The sequence below is a fragment of the Larus michahellis genome, chromosome 4 (assembly GCF_964199755.1).
Source record: "Larus michahellis chromosome 4, bLarMic1.1, whole genome shotgun sequence".
In the NCBI taxonomy this organism is placed as follows: Eukaryota; Metazoa; Chordata; class Aves; order Charadriiformes; family Laridae; genus Larus; species Larus michahellis.
Window position 1 is genome coordinate 65,344,253 of NC_133899.1, and position 15,238 is coordinate 65,359,490.

Below are 15,238 nucleotides of genomic sequence, written 5' to 3' on the forward strand. Positions count from 1 at the left end.
TTGGAGCTACCGACAACAAGCCATTATATGCGTGTTCCAGAGTTCAAGTTCTTGGGGATCAGAACAAGCCCCATATTCCCAGCCCCCAACTTCCAGGGCAGAGCGGAGGCAGAGAGCGCAGCACAGCCTGCACGGGGAGCACAGCACCAAGGCACGGCGCTTCCTTCCTCTAAGGCCGGGAGGCAACAGCACTCTTCAATACCCCAGAAAGCCAAATCTACATCAAATCTACATCAACAGAGCCTAAGAGCCGGACCAACCCGTCCCATTTACATCCTTGGCTAAGGGATGAAAGCGAGCTAGTAGCAAAGATGTTCTGCACTCTTCTGAACGTAGTGTGAACCTTGGGGCTGCCCACCCGCTCCTGACAGCGGTGCGGGATGGCTGTTGTCACTGGAGGCAGCTGCAGCCCGAAAACCTGGTGGAGACTATTCAGGGTAGTCACTGAAAAGAAACGGGCTACATCTCAGATGACTCAAATCCAACTGAACTGCCACGTGATCCCAAAGCAATGCTGACAACACTCCAACTGCAAAAAGGGTAAAATCCTCCTAACCCCAAAAGCTCAAACCTGACTGAGCAGAACTGGATCTTCCCAAGACTCATAATGGGAAGAAGAACAAGTTTGGGTTTACTACTTCTGCAGATTTCTTGTAGGAAAACTACACAGAAGGGACACCTCTGTCTTTAAATTTTGCAGGGAGGCAAGTATGTGAGAGAGAAACCTCAGGGATTAAGATGCCTTTTGTATTTTAGTGAAGCTCACCACCTGATGTTAGCAGAAGTTTCTGCCCATGTCAGAGGGCAATAAGCCCAGAGCCTGCCCTCTGTGTTCCCCCGGCACGGAGAGCAGGCACACACGGGTCAGAGAAACTGCCCACACAACAGCTTTGGTAGCCCTTCCCAGCTGGCAAAGGAGCTCATCACGAGAGCCATTAGCCACGGGCATCAGAGAGGGAACTGGAGAGGAGGGGGCCCGGGGCCGAAGGCTACGTCAGCGCTGCGCCAGACGTCCCGCTCGCAGGCTCCCCTCGCAGCGGAGCAGCTGGCCTTGCCATACGATCTCCCCTCCACCTCCACAGGGCTGCAGCCAGAGACTGGAGCTGGAAGCGGCCCTGGCAGGCAAGTCATAGGAAGCCTCCCCTGGCTGAGCCAGCTGAAGCCATGGGAAGCTGCCGCGCCGAGTGCTTACAAGGGGCCCATTATGGGAGGAAGGAGCCAAGAGGCCAGGTACCTGCAGCAAGAGCGGCAGCAGCCAGGCTCCATCCCGCAGAGCCAAGCGAGCCCCTCCAGCCTCTCCCGCCACGCACATACCATGGCCGCTCTGCCTGCCCCCCGGCAGCCCCCCAGCCCACACGCCTTCTGGGATGGCCGTAGGCAGCCCCAGGGAGCGGCAGTCGAACATCGGCCGCCCGCTGCGCCGCGCAGCTGTCTGACCTGCCGAAGCCCCGATGTGTCACCAGAAGGGCATCACATCCAGCACGCTCCTAAGCCACACGTCCCCACGCGATGGGCAGCCGGCAGCACGCCGTTCTGCCTGCACACAGACACACACGCACGACGGATCGTGAGGGCGAGAGCAGCGCGATCGCCTGCCACACGTGTGGGACAGACAGACGGCACGAGAGCGAGCACCGAGCGGGCTCCTGCTCTGCTCCGGGGCCCGGGCCCGGTGCCAGAGCCAGCCGAGGCGCAGCACAGCCCAAGCCCCCCACACATCACCCCTTGTGACTGCCCCGGGCATCCCGCGGGGGACGGGGCAGCGCCCGGAGCGCCCGTGGGGATGGAAGGAGGGATGCACCGGGATGCAGCACGGGGCTCAGGACGGGACCTGGCCCCTCCGCCCTGAGGCTCCTCGGCGCCGGGACCACCGGGGCTCCCGCTGCGGCCCCCCCCCAGCAAGGTTGCCCCGGCCGCAGCACTTACCCCGCCATCCTCGCTCTGCCGCTTGGCTCCTTCGCCCGGGGCACGACCCGGGCTTTCATCCCGCTGCCCTGCCGCTGGCGGGAGGGGTCCAGCCTGTTCCTCTGCCCCGGGCCGGGACCGAGCCCGGTATCACCCGCCTGACCCCGGGCCGCCGACAGCCCGTGGTCGGGACGCTGCCTCCGGCCGTCGCCGCCGCTCGGGCTCCCGGCGGCAGCCGCGGAGCCGCGGTCCACGTGGAGGGCGGCGGGGAGGGGCCGTGCCGGCGGGGGGGGTCTGGGCGGCGGGGACAGGCTGTGAGCCGTGCCCGCCGCCCCCAGGGCAGCCCCCCGGCCCCGCGGCCGCGCCGCCCCCCCGCTCCCCGGCTCCAGCCTGGCCGCGGAGTCCGGCCGACAGCCAGCGAAGCCGAGGAGGACGGCAAAGGTGAGCGGGAGGAGGCTGGCGGCGGCGCCCCGCATGGTGGCGGCCGGCGGCGGGGGAGAGACGGGCGTCGGGGAGCGCTCAGCGCCCGGCTGGCATCCTGCGGCGGGCGCGGGGCAGCGGGGACCGCCGGCTCTCCGCCCTCCGCTCACCGCCCCATCCCGCGCCGGGGCTCCGCCGGGACCTGCCGCCCGCCGGGGCCGGGGGCGCAGACAGCGGGGCTGAGGCAGGGGCGCGGGCTGCCGAGCGGCCCCCGCAAGGAGAAGGAGGAGGAGGAGGAGGTGGAAGGCGTCCGGCCCCGCTCGCCGGGCTGCCAGCGAGCTCCTGCGCTCCGCAGGCAGCTCCGAGCACCTTCGCGCCTGCCTCTGGCACTGGCAGCGCCTGGAGGGGATGGAGGGTTTTATTTTTGGAAACCTCCCCCTTTTGTGTCTTTTTGATGCTGACATCCCCCCCTCTCCAGAGGACACGGCTCGGCCCCCCTCCTTAGGAGAGGAGACATTCCAGCAACACCCACTTTGGCAAAGGGAAACAAACTACAACAGAGAAGCCTTAACCCCTGCCTGGCCGGGGAGACCCGTCCGCCGCCTGCCCGGCAGCCGGCGGGCGGCCCCCGGAGCCCTCCCCGCCGCCCGGCCCGCAGCGAGCCGCCGGCTCCCGCTCCAGCTGGAAGCGCTCGGGGAAGGAAGAGCAGCCCGGGTGTGGGGTGCACGGAGCAGGGGACACGGATGCCGGAGGAATACACCGTCGCCCCCCAGCAGCTGGGGACTTCTGGAGCTGCATTGGCAGCATCAGCCCTCTTGCTGGTCTTGATCGCATCTGCCAGGAGAAAGGCATGGCAATGGGGAGAGCTTTATTTGCCATCCCATCCTGGCTTTGGAGCTCTCAGGTCTCCTCAAATCCAGCTCAGGGCTTTATACTCTTACTTGTATAGACGCAGGCTAGAAAAGGACCCACCTAAAAGCTCCAGGTCCTCCAGCTAAGAGAGATCTTCCAGGAGACATATCCCACCAGCTTAGAGCAGATGTCCCTCCCTCCCCCATGAGCACCTGGAGGTCAAGGGATGTCTTGAAATGACAGCTTTATATGCGCCAAGAAGGACTGAGGGAAGAGTGACAGGAGGGAAAAGGGGGGCAGAAGTCCCTTTTCAACTACACACATCAGCTTGGCCTTGTCCTCTGCCACATCTCTGCTGCTCTCTGCTGCCCTTGGCCATCTCAGGCAGGGAGAGAATCCTCCCAGAGGAGTGCAGGCTCATTCCTGGCCCAGCAACACGCCATATTTGGGGTGGGCTCATTCTGGCCCACAGTGGTGGCTGTGAACTTGGTGGGTGGCGAAAGACCTCTCACTGCATCTCTGGGCACAAGGAGGCAGAGGAGGGCACCATAGGTGCTCATGAGAAGGAAATGCTTGCTGGTGTGTGTCCCTGCAGTGGGACCTGTGGCCAGTAACACGTATCAACCCCTTTTTGTCATACCAAACACAGGCGGATGAAAGGTCCACATCACTGGACATCCCGACCCTGAGCGCTGTGTCTGGATGCCTGTGGGAGAACAGGAGATACTCTGTGTGCACACACAGCGATCCTTTGGGTGCACCCTCACACCTTCCAGAATCCCACTGGGTAGGGGCTCCTTCAGCCAGGTGCTCCAGCTCAGCCACTGGGTTTAAAAGGCAAATTGTCGTATCAGCCCGTGAATTCATCTAATTTCTTTTGTCCCTTTTGATGGGGGGTATTGGGGGGGGGGTGGAGCCTGCAACATAGAGCACTGGCTATCTTACTGTGCCCGCTGCTCCCCAAGCCCCTTTCAGCACCCTGTCCCACTGACATTCCTCTGCCTCCAGCCTCTCCCACTGTAGGTGCTGCCTCCCCTGGCCCTCACCAAGCCGTCTGCTTCCCAATAGGTTCATAGCAGAGGGGTACGGCTCCCCCAGTGCCTCCTCTGTGGCCTCCAGCAGTTGTGCTCCTAAAGCTTCTCCCAGTTGAAACCAGTGGCTCCAGCTCCCTTCTTCCCATTGCCCCTCACCTTTTACTCCTTCTCGGAGCACAGCAATCCCCTTCCTGGGATGGGAGCACTGCTGCCTGCCCTCCGGGGTGTGGAGGAGCCAGGAAAAGAGTGGAAGCACAGGGAATGAATCTCCCAAAAGCACACTAGGTCTGGAGCACAGCAGGACCCCAGCACATCCCTTGTGGCCAGGTCCCTGGCAAGCTAGGGAGAGGGGAGGTCACTTGGCAGGTAAGCAAGTTTGACAGGAGTGACAGGGCTGAGTGGGTTCAGGCTTTGACCTTGGCGCTGGCAGTGGGCTTACAGAGCAGCGGCATCAGAGGAAATACCAGCGGGTGCTTTGGCACTTCCTGGGACGCCATCAGCTCGCCTGCCTGCCCCGGCAGGGCAGAGCCAGCACTTGGGCAGGAGCTTGCATGGCCCTGGATGCCGTGAGCAGTGCCCGATAACAGCCGTGGCTTGTTTCTTTGTTCTGAGGAAGAGGAATGTCCTTTCTATCCTCACCTAATTACTTTCTTATGGAGCAGTGGAAAGAATGCTTGTGCCTAAACCTGACACGAGAAAATTATCAACACCATAAACAAAGCCATAAACAAAGCAGCTGAGAGCCCGGGCAGTGCTCGAAGCTAGAGCAGGCAACCCCAGAGCAGGCTCAGTTGGGGTGCAAGTGGATTCCTGCTCCCCGGAGGCACTGGGTCACCCTGGGGAAGAAGGAGACTTGTGGCATCCCCAGGGGATCGCACCTCCACAGAAGCCTGCGCTGGAGGCCCTGATGGCTGCAGGGCTCCTGGAGTCTGTGCCTCCCCGACAGGGCTGGGGAATGAGATGTGCAAACACAACGAAGCCATTGACGTCTCTCCAGTAACTCTCGCAGCCGCCCCTGGCTGTAGCGGAGCCCGGCGCAGGGAGCTGGCATCCCTCCTCAAATCAGCTTTACTCCGTGTGTACACTAACACCCCCCCAGAGCTGGACACCGAGCTCCTTCCAGCCTCACACATGCAAACGCTCGTTTACTTTTGTAGGGACGTGCCGGCGCCGTAAGCGCTTTGACAGAGCAGGGTCCAGCCAAGGGCAGCAGCGAGCCCCAGCCCCGTGGACACCTGGCACGGGGGACGCAGGCTCAGGTGCTTGGGGAAGGGAGTGACTGCATCCCCGGTGCAGGTGGGTGATGTGCAGGTGCCGGGCACTGGCTCGCTGCCTCCCCGCCCCATGGCTCGCTTCATATACAGCCATCCCTGAAAGGGAACCCACTGAAAATGAGGAAGCACAAGGGAGTTGCAGTGCGGGTTGAGCATCAGCGTGCTGCTCGGCAGGGGCTCAGCGGGCAAACATGAAATACCTCATTCCTCAGGAACTCGCGCAGGCAGAGTTCGGATGGCCGGGCTGCTCGCCACCAAGATCAAACCCAGGCATGGGAAGAGAGATCAGGAGCGGAGAGAGGATCGGGCAGAAAGCCGGTGAGCAGGGTTCGACAGGCCAGCCCCTGGCAGCGGGGAGCACAGGGCTCCTCTGGTGGAGGGGGGAGAGCTGCAGGTGGGCAGCTCAAAGTGCTCTTTGGGGTTTTCACTTCCCCTTAATACACCAGACAAGCTTCTAGGCAGCAGAGATGGCACCAGAGGAGAGACTGAGGGCAGACGCAGCTGCACCACCTCTCCACGTCTACGCTTTCCAGGGCCAGGGCACTGAGGTGAACGAGGCAGACCTGGAAGCCAGCACAGAAAGCAAGGGGCTCCTCAGACCCTGCCGAGGAGAGGAGCAAGGATGGACTGTGCGGACAGCATGGCCCTTCTCACCTGCCATTGCTACAGCAGAGGAGGAGGAGCGCTTGAGCAGCTGAGGATCAAAGCCATGGGGCCAGAGGCAGAGGGGTCAAGGTGGGCTGTGCCCTGGAGAGATGAGTCAGGTCTCCTTGAGCCCTCTTGAAGGACAGGGAGAAGCAAGGTCTTCAGGACTGCGCTGATGGGGGTCCCTCTGCACTAGGACCCCTCATTCCCCTACCCATTGTGTCCACACCACCTCTGCACTAACCCCTCGGGAGGGTAGCACCTGGGAGCCATGCTTCAAGGGCCAGTTGGCCCCCAGATGTATCTCCTGGCACTATATCCCTTAGATTAATTAGCCCCTTTTCTTCCTCTTCAGAAGGGTTCACAACCCACATGTGCTTCTTCCTCCGCTGTGAGCAGACCCCTAACGCGCTGCAGATGGGACACATTCCATGGATTCAGGAGCCGCCTGCAGCTCCCACAGAGGAAGAAGGAGCGCTCCCCCCACGCAGGGCTGAAGGGCGAGGGAAGGCTGGCCAGCCCCACCAGCTTAAAAATGAGGGTGCAAGGCCAGCCTTTCAGAGGCACAAGTCACAGCTTCTCTGAAAAGAGCCATCTTACACTATGAGGGAGGACATGGCAGCCCTAGGGAGCTGGATGGAGAAACAACTTCGAGGCAGCAGTGCAGAGAGACCTCTGGAGAGGACCTCTGTAACCACGGGCATCAGAGAGGCAGGAAAAGAAGCTTCTGAATTTGTGAATACAACCAGCAAATCCTCCACGGACCCCATTCCCAGCCCTTAGCTTTGCCACGAGATACACGCGGCTCAGCACACTCATGCTTACGGCACCCAGGGAAGGAGACGTTCCCACAAGGCAGATGAGCCACTCCAGCCAGACACACACCCTGGCCCTCCAGCCACCTCCACCCATTCTTGGTGTGTCCCTCAGAGCCTTGGGGTACCTCCCAGCCTCTGCCCATGAGGCAGCGGCCAGCAGGCAGCTGAGAACCGTGTAAGTGACAGTTTGTTGTCAGAAAATAGAAGAGAAACTGTCCAGCAGCTCCTAGTCGAAAGCCAATGTTTGCTGGTTTTATTGTTCCTTCTGCTTTCATTTAACCAGCACCATCTCTGAGACGGAGGAGGGAGGCACGGACCAGCCAAGTGGGTGTCCCACAACTGGACTCCTTGGGCGTGTTGTTGTCCAAATACATGTCTATGCATTACCAAGGTCTGAGACCACACGCTGGAAAGGAGGTTACAACAGGAGACAAAAACATGCCGCTAGGAAGAAGAAACCTGGAGAGCAGGACCAGATGGCAGAACCCGAGGGACGGGAGTGCAGAGTGAGGCCGAGCGGAGGTTGCTGTGGGCTACTGCTGCAGAAAGGCTCTGGTGGGGCTGGCTGCAGAGCACAGCTGGTTCCTTATTTATCCATCACACTATTTCAAGCCCCTTCAGCAACTCTCCAGGAGAGAGAAAAAAAAAAAATCTCAGCTACAATGTGACTCATGCAGAGCTACAGCAGCTCAGGGGAACCTGTCCATTTATAATTAATGAAGTCCTGTTTGCAATGATCCAACTGCAATCTCCCCTCTCCCCAGGAGGCTGTCCTGGCCTCTCTGCTTCTTCCATACCTGCGGCTGGAACCGCACGTGGCAGGGAGAGGGGCCTGGAAACCAGGAATGCCTGAGTGTCCCCCAGGAGCACAGAGGCTGCCCTGACCAGGAAACCCATTCCATCACGCTTTCCCTGCAGGAGCAAGCCTGCTCAGGACATCAGCCTGATGAGGGGCTTCAACTGGAGCGCTCATTAGTCAGCTGTCCTCACTAAGGGAGGAAAGGAAAGAAGGAAGCAGAACCTCTTGCCATTTTTAAGGGCTGTGACCCATGAACAGGGAACGCTCCCCATGTGGTCAGGGCACTGTTGAGAAGAGTGTGGAAAAGGCCCCGATAGTGTGAATTTCCATAGCCTTCTCTTTCCCCTTTTCACTGGAATCGTAACGCCAGGAGGCTTTTTCTGCATCAGCCATCAAACATCAGCTTGTTGCAGACTGGAAGGGAACAGGGACGCAGGAGCAACAGCTTGAGGATACGCAGGGAGCGTATCCTCAGTGGAATGCTCTCCTCAGTGGAAAGTCTCCCTTCCTGATGTCCGGTACCACTTCACAGGCAGCACTTCCCAAGGAGCCTGCAACCTGGAGAAGAGGAAATATAAAGATCCGAGCAAGATAATCTGATGGCAAGGACAGAAGAAACCAGGCAATCCCCAGATTGTGCCGAAGAACCTCTTCCTGAGAAATTCCTCCCACACTGAACTTCTCCCCAAAGCACCACATTTCCATTGCATTATTTTAAACAACAAAAAGACCAGAAGAAAACAGACCTGAATCAAACTTTGAATTCTACTGAGTGTTTGGGATTAAAGTTACTTCATTCCTGCTTCTGATTCCAAAGCAATTTTCCTAAAAAGTGACGACTCTCATTTCCTTCAAATTGCGGTTCCTTCCTTAAGACCCTCATCTTGGCTGCCCAGAGCACAGGGAACTTGGACTGGAAGTCCCTCAGCCCATCAGCTTTGGAAGTCAGGGGAAAACTGATGATGGCCACAGAGATCCTGAAATGGGAATGATCAGTGGAACTGATATTATATCTGTATTTTAGTTTGGTTACTCTGCCATCCTGAAATTGCAGGCTCGCTCCCAATCACAGGATTTTAGGTGCTTTCCTACCAGTTTGGGCGCTAGAATGGCTGTGTGAGCAGTGATCTCAGCTCATTACAACGCAGTGATTTCAAGTGCATGTTTAATAGCTTATTAATAAGTGAATCTTAGGGAACTGCAAAAAGTGGCAATTATTAGGTGGCGTGTGTTAGAGCTAAAGTAGTCAGTCACCAAGCAATAGACTAGTTCATTGACACTTTACAGTCCCATTGGGCAATTATTGGGATTAGGCTGAGTACCCAGTTTCCCAGCTATGACTTCATAGGCTGGGAATCCAGCTCTGCAGTGACATCACAGCTCCAGAAGTCTCCCCCAGCAGTTGCCACGCTGACTCTGCTGTCACCCACTCTACACATAGGTGTGGCACACCCGGAGCCTTAAATAAGAATAACGAGGAATGAGAGCTTGACAAGGAAATAAATGCAGGGCAAAGCAAAGAAGATGAGCAAAGCCCCTTTCCATGCTGCGTCGGATCAAGCTGTCATCTTCTCAGAAGAGCAAGGGGCTTGGGATGGGGAAGCATCCGCTTCCCACCCAGACAGGGGCCACGCCAGGCACAAAACAAAAACTCCGTGACAGGATTACAGACATGGCACTCATGATTTTCCTGCCTCTCCCAGAACTATGTTTGGACCTCAGGGCAGAAGCAGAGATGGTATAAGCCTGCCCTCTCTGCCGATGATTAACTCTGCCTCCGTGCTGAGCTCTTGCACACACATTCAGGCCATGCTTCTGCCTTCCCTCCCTCTCCCCTTCCCCTCTCAGCCGGGCTGAGCAGGCAAGGCAGCCCCACACAGCTCAAACGCGCAGCAGTGCCAACAGCCCGGGTGGCTGCCTGCACTCTCTTGAGGCTGGCAAGCCCTGACGGCAGGGGTGGCAGCCGAGAAGGCAGCTGGCACTGCGGACATGGGAGAGACCTTCTCCTTCCTCCCTCCCACAGCCTGGCCCTGTGCATCCCGGAGCCAAGGGAAGCATGTCCTGGAGGGTGCCATGGCTGAAGGAGGTAGGGAGCTCCGATGCCCCTGGGGAACATCCCCGCAGCAGCATCAGGCCATAACCTCCTGCTCCGAGGCTGTGTGAGCTAAGCTGATCTACAGGCAATTCCTGCCGCAGATGAGCAGGAGGAAGGCAGGCAGGGAGGGATGTGGAGCAGGAAAGGTACTTGCACAAGCCAGGAGTGCAATCTGTGAGCAGAGGAAAATGAAGCAACAGCAACAGCTTGCCTTATGACCACCAGAAGGGTCAAGGGGATGCTGAAGGCTCCTGGCTGGGCACAGAGCACAGCCAGGGCCACCCCAGGTGCAGCAGAAAGTGCTGACTGTGGGCGCCCCCTCTCAATGCCACTTTGGTCTCCTGTTCTGTGAGGGGATGGGACTGATACAGCCCTTGGCTTTCCTCAGCACTGCCCGTGGCCTGAGTTACCTCTGCCTTGCTGCCCCTATGGCATGTTGCTTGCTGCTCTCAGGCAGGCTCTGCTTTCCTGCAAGCTTGGCCATCTCTACCGGGGCTCTGGAGGGTATGAACATCACTGACAAAGCCTTTAGGCTACACAAATCACCCAGGGGTACCAGTGGAGCTAAAATCCTACGTGAGAGCAGGTTGGGGGAGTAGAAGGGGCAGGATAGGCCAGCAGTGTGTCTCACCTCTGAGCCTGCAGGCACCATGAGTAGCTAAGGCAGCATGGTATCAGCACTTTGCACCCTGCCTCATCCCTGCCATCTATAGTCTTCCTGCCAGCCTGCACTCAGGGCTGGCTGTCTCCTCTGCAGCCGAGGGCTGGTGCCCTCTTTGGCATCCTGCTGCTGCTGCCTGCCCTCCCACTAGGTCTGTGCTTTTCCCCTTTTCAGGAGCCAGATCCAGGCCAGCAGCAGGACACCTTCCCCAGCCCAGGGGGGGCACCCGCTTTTCAGACCAAAGGCACATGTGAAGTTTGGCCCAAGGAAGCAGCTGCCCTATTTCATTTTCCCTGGCAATGCTGGTGGGGAGCTACTGTGACCCATGGTGCCTCCTGGACCACAGAGCTGCTGGAGAGGTTGAGGCAAACCACAGAAAATACCACAGAGGCTGGTGGCCAGCTCTAGCCCCATGCTTCCTCACCAGGACAGATCCAACCAAGGCTGATGCAGCCCATGGATGCATCCAGGTTGCCCACACAACTAGGGCAGCCTCTCCTGAGACAGCTCCAGTGCTGCTGAGAAGAGACTGGGGGTTGAAGAATATTCTAGCATGTCCCTTTCTTCCCTCACAGTCTGACTGCAGGTTGCCATGAACTACGGCTGACCTACAGCTCTCTGCCTCACCTGTCCCTGCCCCGGTATCCATATCCTATATGGCACCAGCCCCATGGCCCCTGCTCAGCTCAAGCCTCCAGCTGGCTTTGGGGCCACTGCTAGAAACATTATAGCACACCTGTTCTTCAGATGAGGGTTTACAGCCAAGGCTAGCACATCTGGATTGTAAAATAGACATTTGGAAGTTTATCAACATGTTTCCAAACAGTCTGGGTATGGCAGGGACTCTGTCTCGATGCTTTAGTGGAGGAAGCAGCTGGGCTGGAAGGATGGTTCGGTGCCCTTCTCACGCCCCGTGCAGGCCAGGCCGAGCCCCACAAACACACGCACACACCCCAGAAACTGAACTGCCTCTTCCTGGCACTAGTGGTCCAGGAAGCCGTGTCAGCAAGGCTCTAGGAGGGAAACGGGGAAGTGAAATCCAGTGCCCTTCCCACCCCAGAACCCGCTGACGCAGCTGCACCGAGCCTAGACTTCAGCCAAACATCTCCCAGAAACACCGCCTGCTCAGAAAATTGGTTGGGAATCTGCACCATATGCGCTGGAGGTGGGGGGAGAAAGAACTCACTCCATCAGCTCAGTCCTGTGCAAAGCTCAGCCGCCAACAGCCTCCAGGGCTTCTGCTCTCAGCAAAATCCTGATCAGCAGCAGCATCAAGCTGCCACTAATGGGTTTGTCAGCACCAAGCAGATCTGAAGGAGGAACATGGCCCACTGCCCTGAGCTGTTTCACGTGCACAGCCCCTCTCATCATATTAGTTTCTCAGATGTGCAGCTCTCACACCCGTGCTAACAACAGACCTCCCACGCAAGCGTTCAGTAACATACTCTGATTTTGGTCTCTTCCCAGACATCCCTCGCCAACAGAAACACAGCTGATGCTTCAGGGTGTGAGCGACACAGAGGCAAGAGGCACAGAAGACCTGTAAAGCTGATGGAACAGGAGGCAGCTCTGCCCCCAGCTTGCGGAATGGTTGCTTCCCACCAGACCTTCAGATGGCCTAGGTCTAAGTTCACAGCAGCTGATTAATAATCCTTCTCCCGATAGTGAAGCAAAGTGATGCTAGGTACAGACGTGCTCTTCAAAACTGCTCCTCCCCTCATTCTCACCCCACAATAGCCTGGCTGGCAGCTTGTAGGGTCTCCTCATCTCTTTCCATTTCGCCCATCCACCTGCAGGTGAAGGACACGTTCCTGTCCTGCAGTACTGACTGCCATGCTATGCTCTCATCACCCCTGAAAGAGGGACCACTCTGCTAACCCAGTGGCTGAGCACCGTACAAATATCTACAGGAATAGGCAAAGGTGGCACAAAAGGAGACCCGTCTTTCAAGCTGAATCAGTCTCTTCACTTCTCTGCAATGCGGTAGACTATAAATGTATTTATACCTATTTTACAGCCCTTTGAAGGCTTGGGCAGACCTGGATTCTTTCATCAGCTCCACCTGAGTGAATCTCTTCCTCTCTAACCCACGTGCCCTCAGTGATATTGAACTACCTCTTTAGAGGCACTAATTCAAAGTAGTTCCAAGCTCAGAGCACTTCAATGGAGGAGGCTGGGGAGGGACGAGGTGTGAAGGTCAGGGGAGCACCAACCCTTCAAACACTGTACCTGCAGCAATGGAGATGCAAATGCATTTCTATAGCGCTTTGCACTCGGCCAGATTCTTCATCCTTATGTATCTGTTTCAAAAGCCTGGTGCCGAGGCTGCAGAGCTCCCCAAAATTCCTAGGAATAAGAGCAACCTGACTTAGGTGAATGTATGGAAGAGCATCAGCACAGAGAGACCTGACAACTTCTAAACAGAGCCCATGACAATGGGGCCAGGGCACTGCCCCTCAGTGCTGACGCTGGGACCCGTGTTCAGTCCTGGCTCTGAACGCAGGCTGCTTCTGCGATCTCAGATGAACCATCTAGCTTCTGCCCTCAGGTACAAAGTGCAAAAGAGACCACCCCGCACGCCCACTCTGTGTTTGCCCATATCCTTGCTGGGCCCTCTGGCACTAGAGTGAGCCACATTACTTAGAACAAAGGGCATACCGTAGGAGAAAATGTCTGAATTAACGTGAGAGCTGTACGCATGCCACTGCTTAAGGAAAACAAGCATACTTAGCTGCACCTACCACTGAGCACATCTAACATTGTCTGAAATCCATGCTAGGGCCAAGTTTGCTACTGGATACTTCTTCTATGGGACCTGGAGAACCTGCAAAGATGCTAGCAGCAATTCAGGGTGAGAGGCACTGCAAGACATGACAGAGGAGAACAGGTTGGAAAATAAGGAAAGGGGATTCAAAACATCATTTGTATCTCACCAAGCAAGTTTTCCTCTTGCATCTGGATGTGCCAGTGGGCCCATCTGCCCAGACTGTCCCAGACGGTGCATTTTTACCAACAGAGGAGGCAACGCAGCTTTGCGTTTCTCAGTAAATTGAGCTGTTCACCTCTGAGCTTCCAGGTCAGTGGATCTGCTGTCTCTTCCTCCCCTCTGGAGCATAAATCTGACCCCCACCCCAGGCCCTCCCTCCCCAAGGCAGGCAGGTCCTGCTCATGACAGCCAGCGCTTTGTTCAGCGGCTGAGCCAACACTTCCTCCCGAGGGAGAGCGTAACTCCGCAGAGGCAAAGGTCAAGTGTGCACTTCTCAAAGCTGAGGATTTGTCTTTGCCACTTAATCCAGGCTGAGATCTCACAGCCGGCACAGAACTTCTCCTGAGGCCGGGAGCGGAGCCTTTGCGGGCAGAGGAAGGAGTGTGCCTGGGGCACAGGCAGGTACAAGCGGCAAGACCAAATCTGCCCTTCACCACAAGCCTTTGGGGCACTAGCAAGGAGGCAGCTAGAAAAACAAACCCCCACCAGGTACTTCATCACTATTTTGTGAAAAAAACCTGCCCTGGCCCCCACCAGTTCAGGCCTAAAGCCAAAGATGGCCAAGTGGCTGTTGGTGCTAAACTTCCACGTTGCTTTACAGCCCTGCCTCCTTCAGGGAGAAGTGGAAGCAAGGCAGCTTCACCACTGCAGTGCCCGGAGGCAGCAGCTCAGGTAGCTTCCAACATCACCTTGGAGCACTCCTACTCTGCAGGGCTCGGCCGCAGCCCTGCAGGGAGCAGCACGGGCAAAGCAGCAGTGAAGGGCCCCATCACTCTGGTTTCGCAGTGGAGGTGAGAAGGAAACAGACTCCTACTGTCCTCACCTCAGACAGGCATGAGGTTCCCAGCCATGGCCAAGTAGGCAGGTGGTCTTGGCAGTAGAGAACATCCCCGATACTCTTCCATACAGTCACAAACTGGTTGACGTGGGATGGGACCTCTGGAGATGGTCCTGTCCGTCCCCCTGCTCAGGCCAGGATGCTCAGGGCCATGCCCGGTTGGGTTTTTGGACCCCTCCAAGGACAGAGGCTCCATAGCCTCCCTGGGCAGCCTGCTTCAGCGTTGTTCACTCTGATCTGACCTCTAACACAGGTGGCCATTGGCTACCTTTGCTGAAATGGGTTTGGTCACCACTGGATAAGCTGGGGGTGCCACTCAGGGACATGACACCCATAGACCCGCACAACATTCTTGGCTGCACCTTCTGGCTCCAGTCCCCAAGGGGCTTCTTCAATCCCCAAGTTACAGGACCATGTTCAAGACACTAAGCCCAGAGCAAAAGAGGGGTGTCCCCCTCACTCGCACTGACCGTGCAAACACAGCAATAGCAGATCAGCCTTTGCCATTTCCCTCCATTTCTTGCTTTCTGTTCAAAGCAACTGAAGAAGCATGGGGAGGGAGGGGGCGGGGGACATCATTTGGCAGAAAGACTTTCTTTTTTTCAGAGTTGATTGCTTCTGAGATTGAGGAGGATTAACCCTACAGCCCCTCCATAAACACCAGACTCCCCCACGGCCATCCCCTCTGCCGGCCCCACAGTCAGTACGGATCCACGAGGATCCCAGGCCCACAAGCCTGTTTTCACGGATCTGTGCCATTTTACCTCCCGGTGCTTTTCTGGTTCTCATTATCTCTGCAGAGCTGATGACACTTAGACATTTCATCTCCCTGGAGGCTTCTTCTGGCACTTTAAGCTTGATTTATGCAATGCAGCCGTGGCCGTCCTGATCACCCATGCTCACCTCTGGCT

At 57.3% G+C, this 15,238-nt stretch overlaps 1 protein-coding gene and 1 long non-coding RNA gene across 6 annotated transcripts in view; both read right to left on the reverse strand.

The window, feature by feature from the left end:
- The window catches only part of LTBP2 (latent transforming growth factor beta binding protein 2), a 99,669-nt gene that overhangs the window by 71,540 nt on the left and 12,891 nt on the right, over positions 1–15,238 (reverse strand). For 3 of the 5 annotated variants that reach the window (XM_074585264.1, XM_074585262.1, XM_074585263.1), the window contains exon 1: positions 1,927–2,528. The exons of 1 other annotated variant lie outside the window; for it this stretch is intronic. In XM_074585264.1, coding sequence (XP_074441365.1) covers positions 1,927–2,381 — 455 coding nt within the window. In that variant the 5' untranslated portion in view covers positions 2,382–2,528. Of the gene's footprint in view, positions 1–1,926; positions 2,701–15,238 lie in introns of those variants that run through there. One more of the 5 variants, XM_074585265.1, reaches the window with a different exon arrangement.
- LOC141742598 (uncharacterized) lies at positions 7,174–13,325 on the reverse strand. The gene is made up of 3 exons (XR_012586758.1): positions 13,245–13,325; positions 12,733–12,849; positions 7,174–8,305 (listed from the first exon to the last, which is right to left on the reverse strand). It is a non-coding gene; the product is annotated as an uncharacterized LOC141742598 (long non-coding RNA).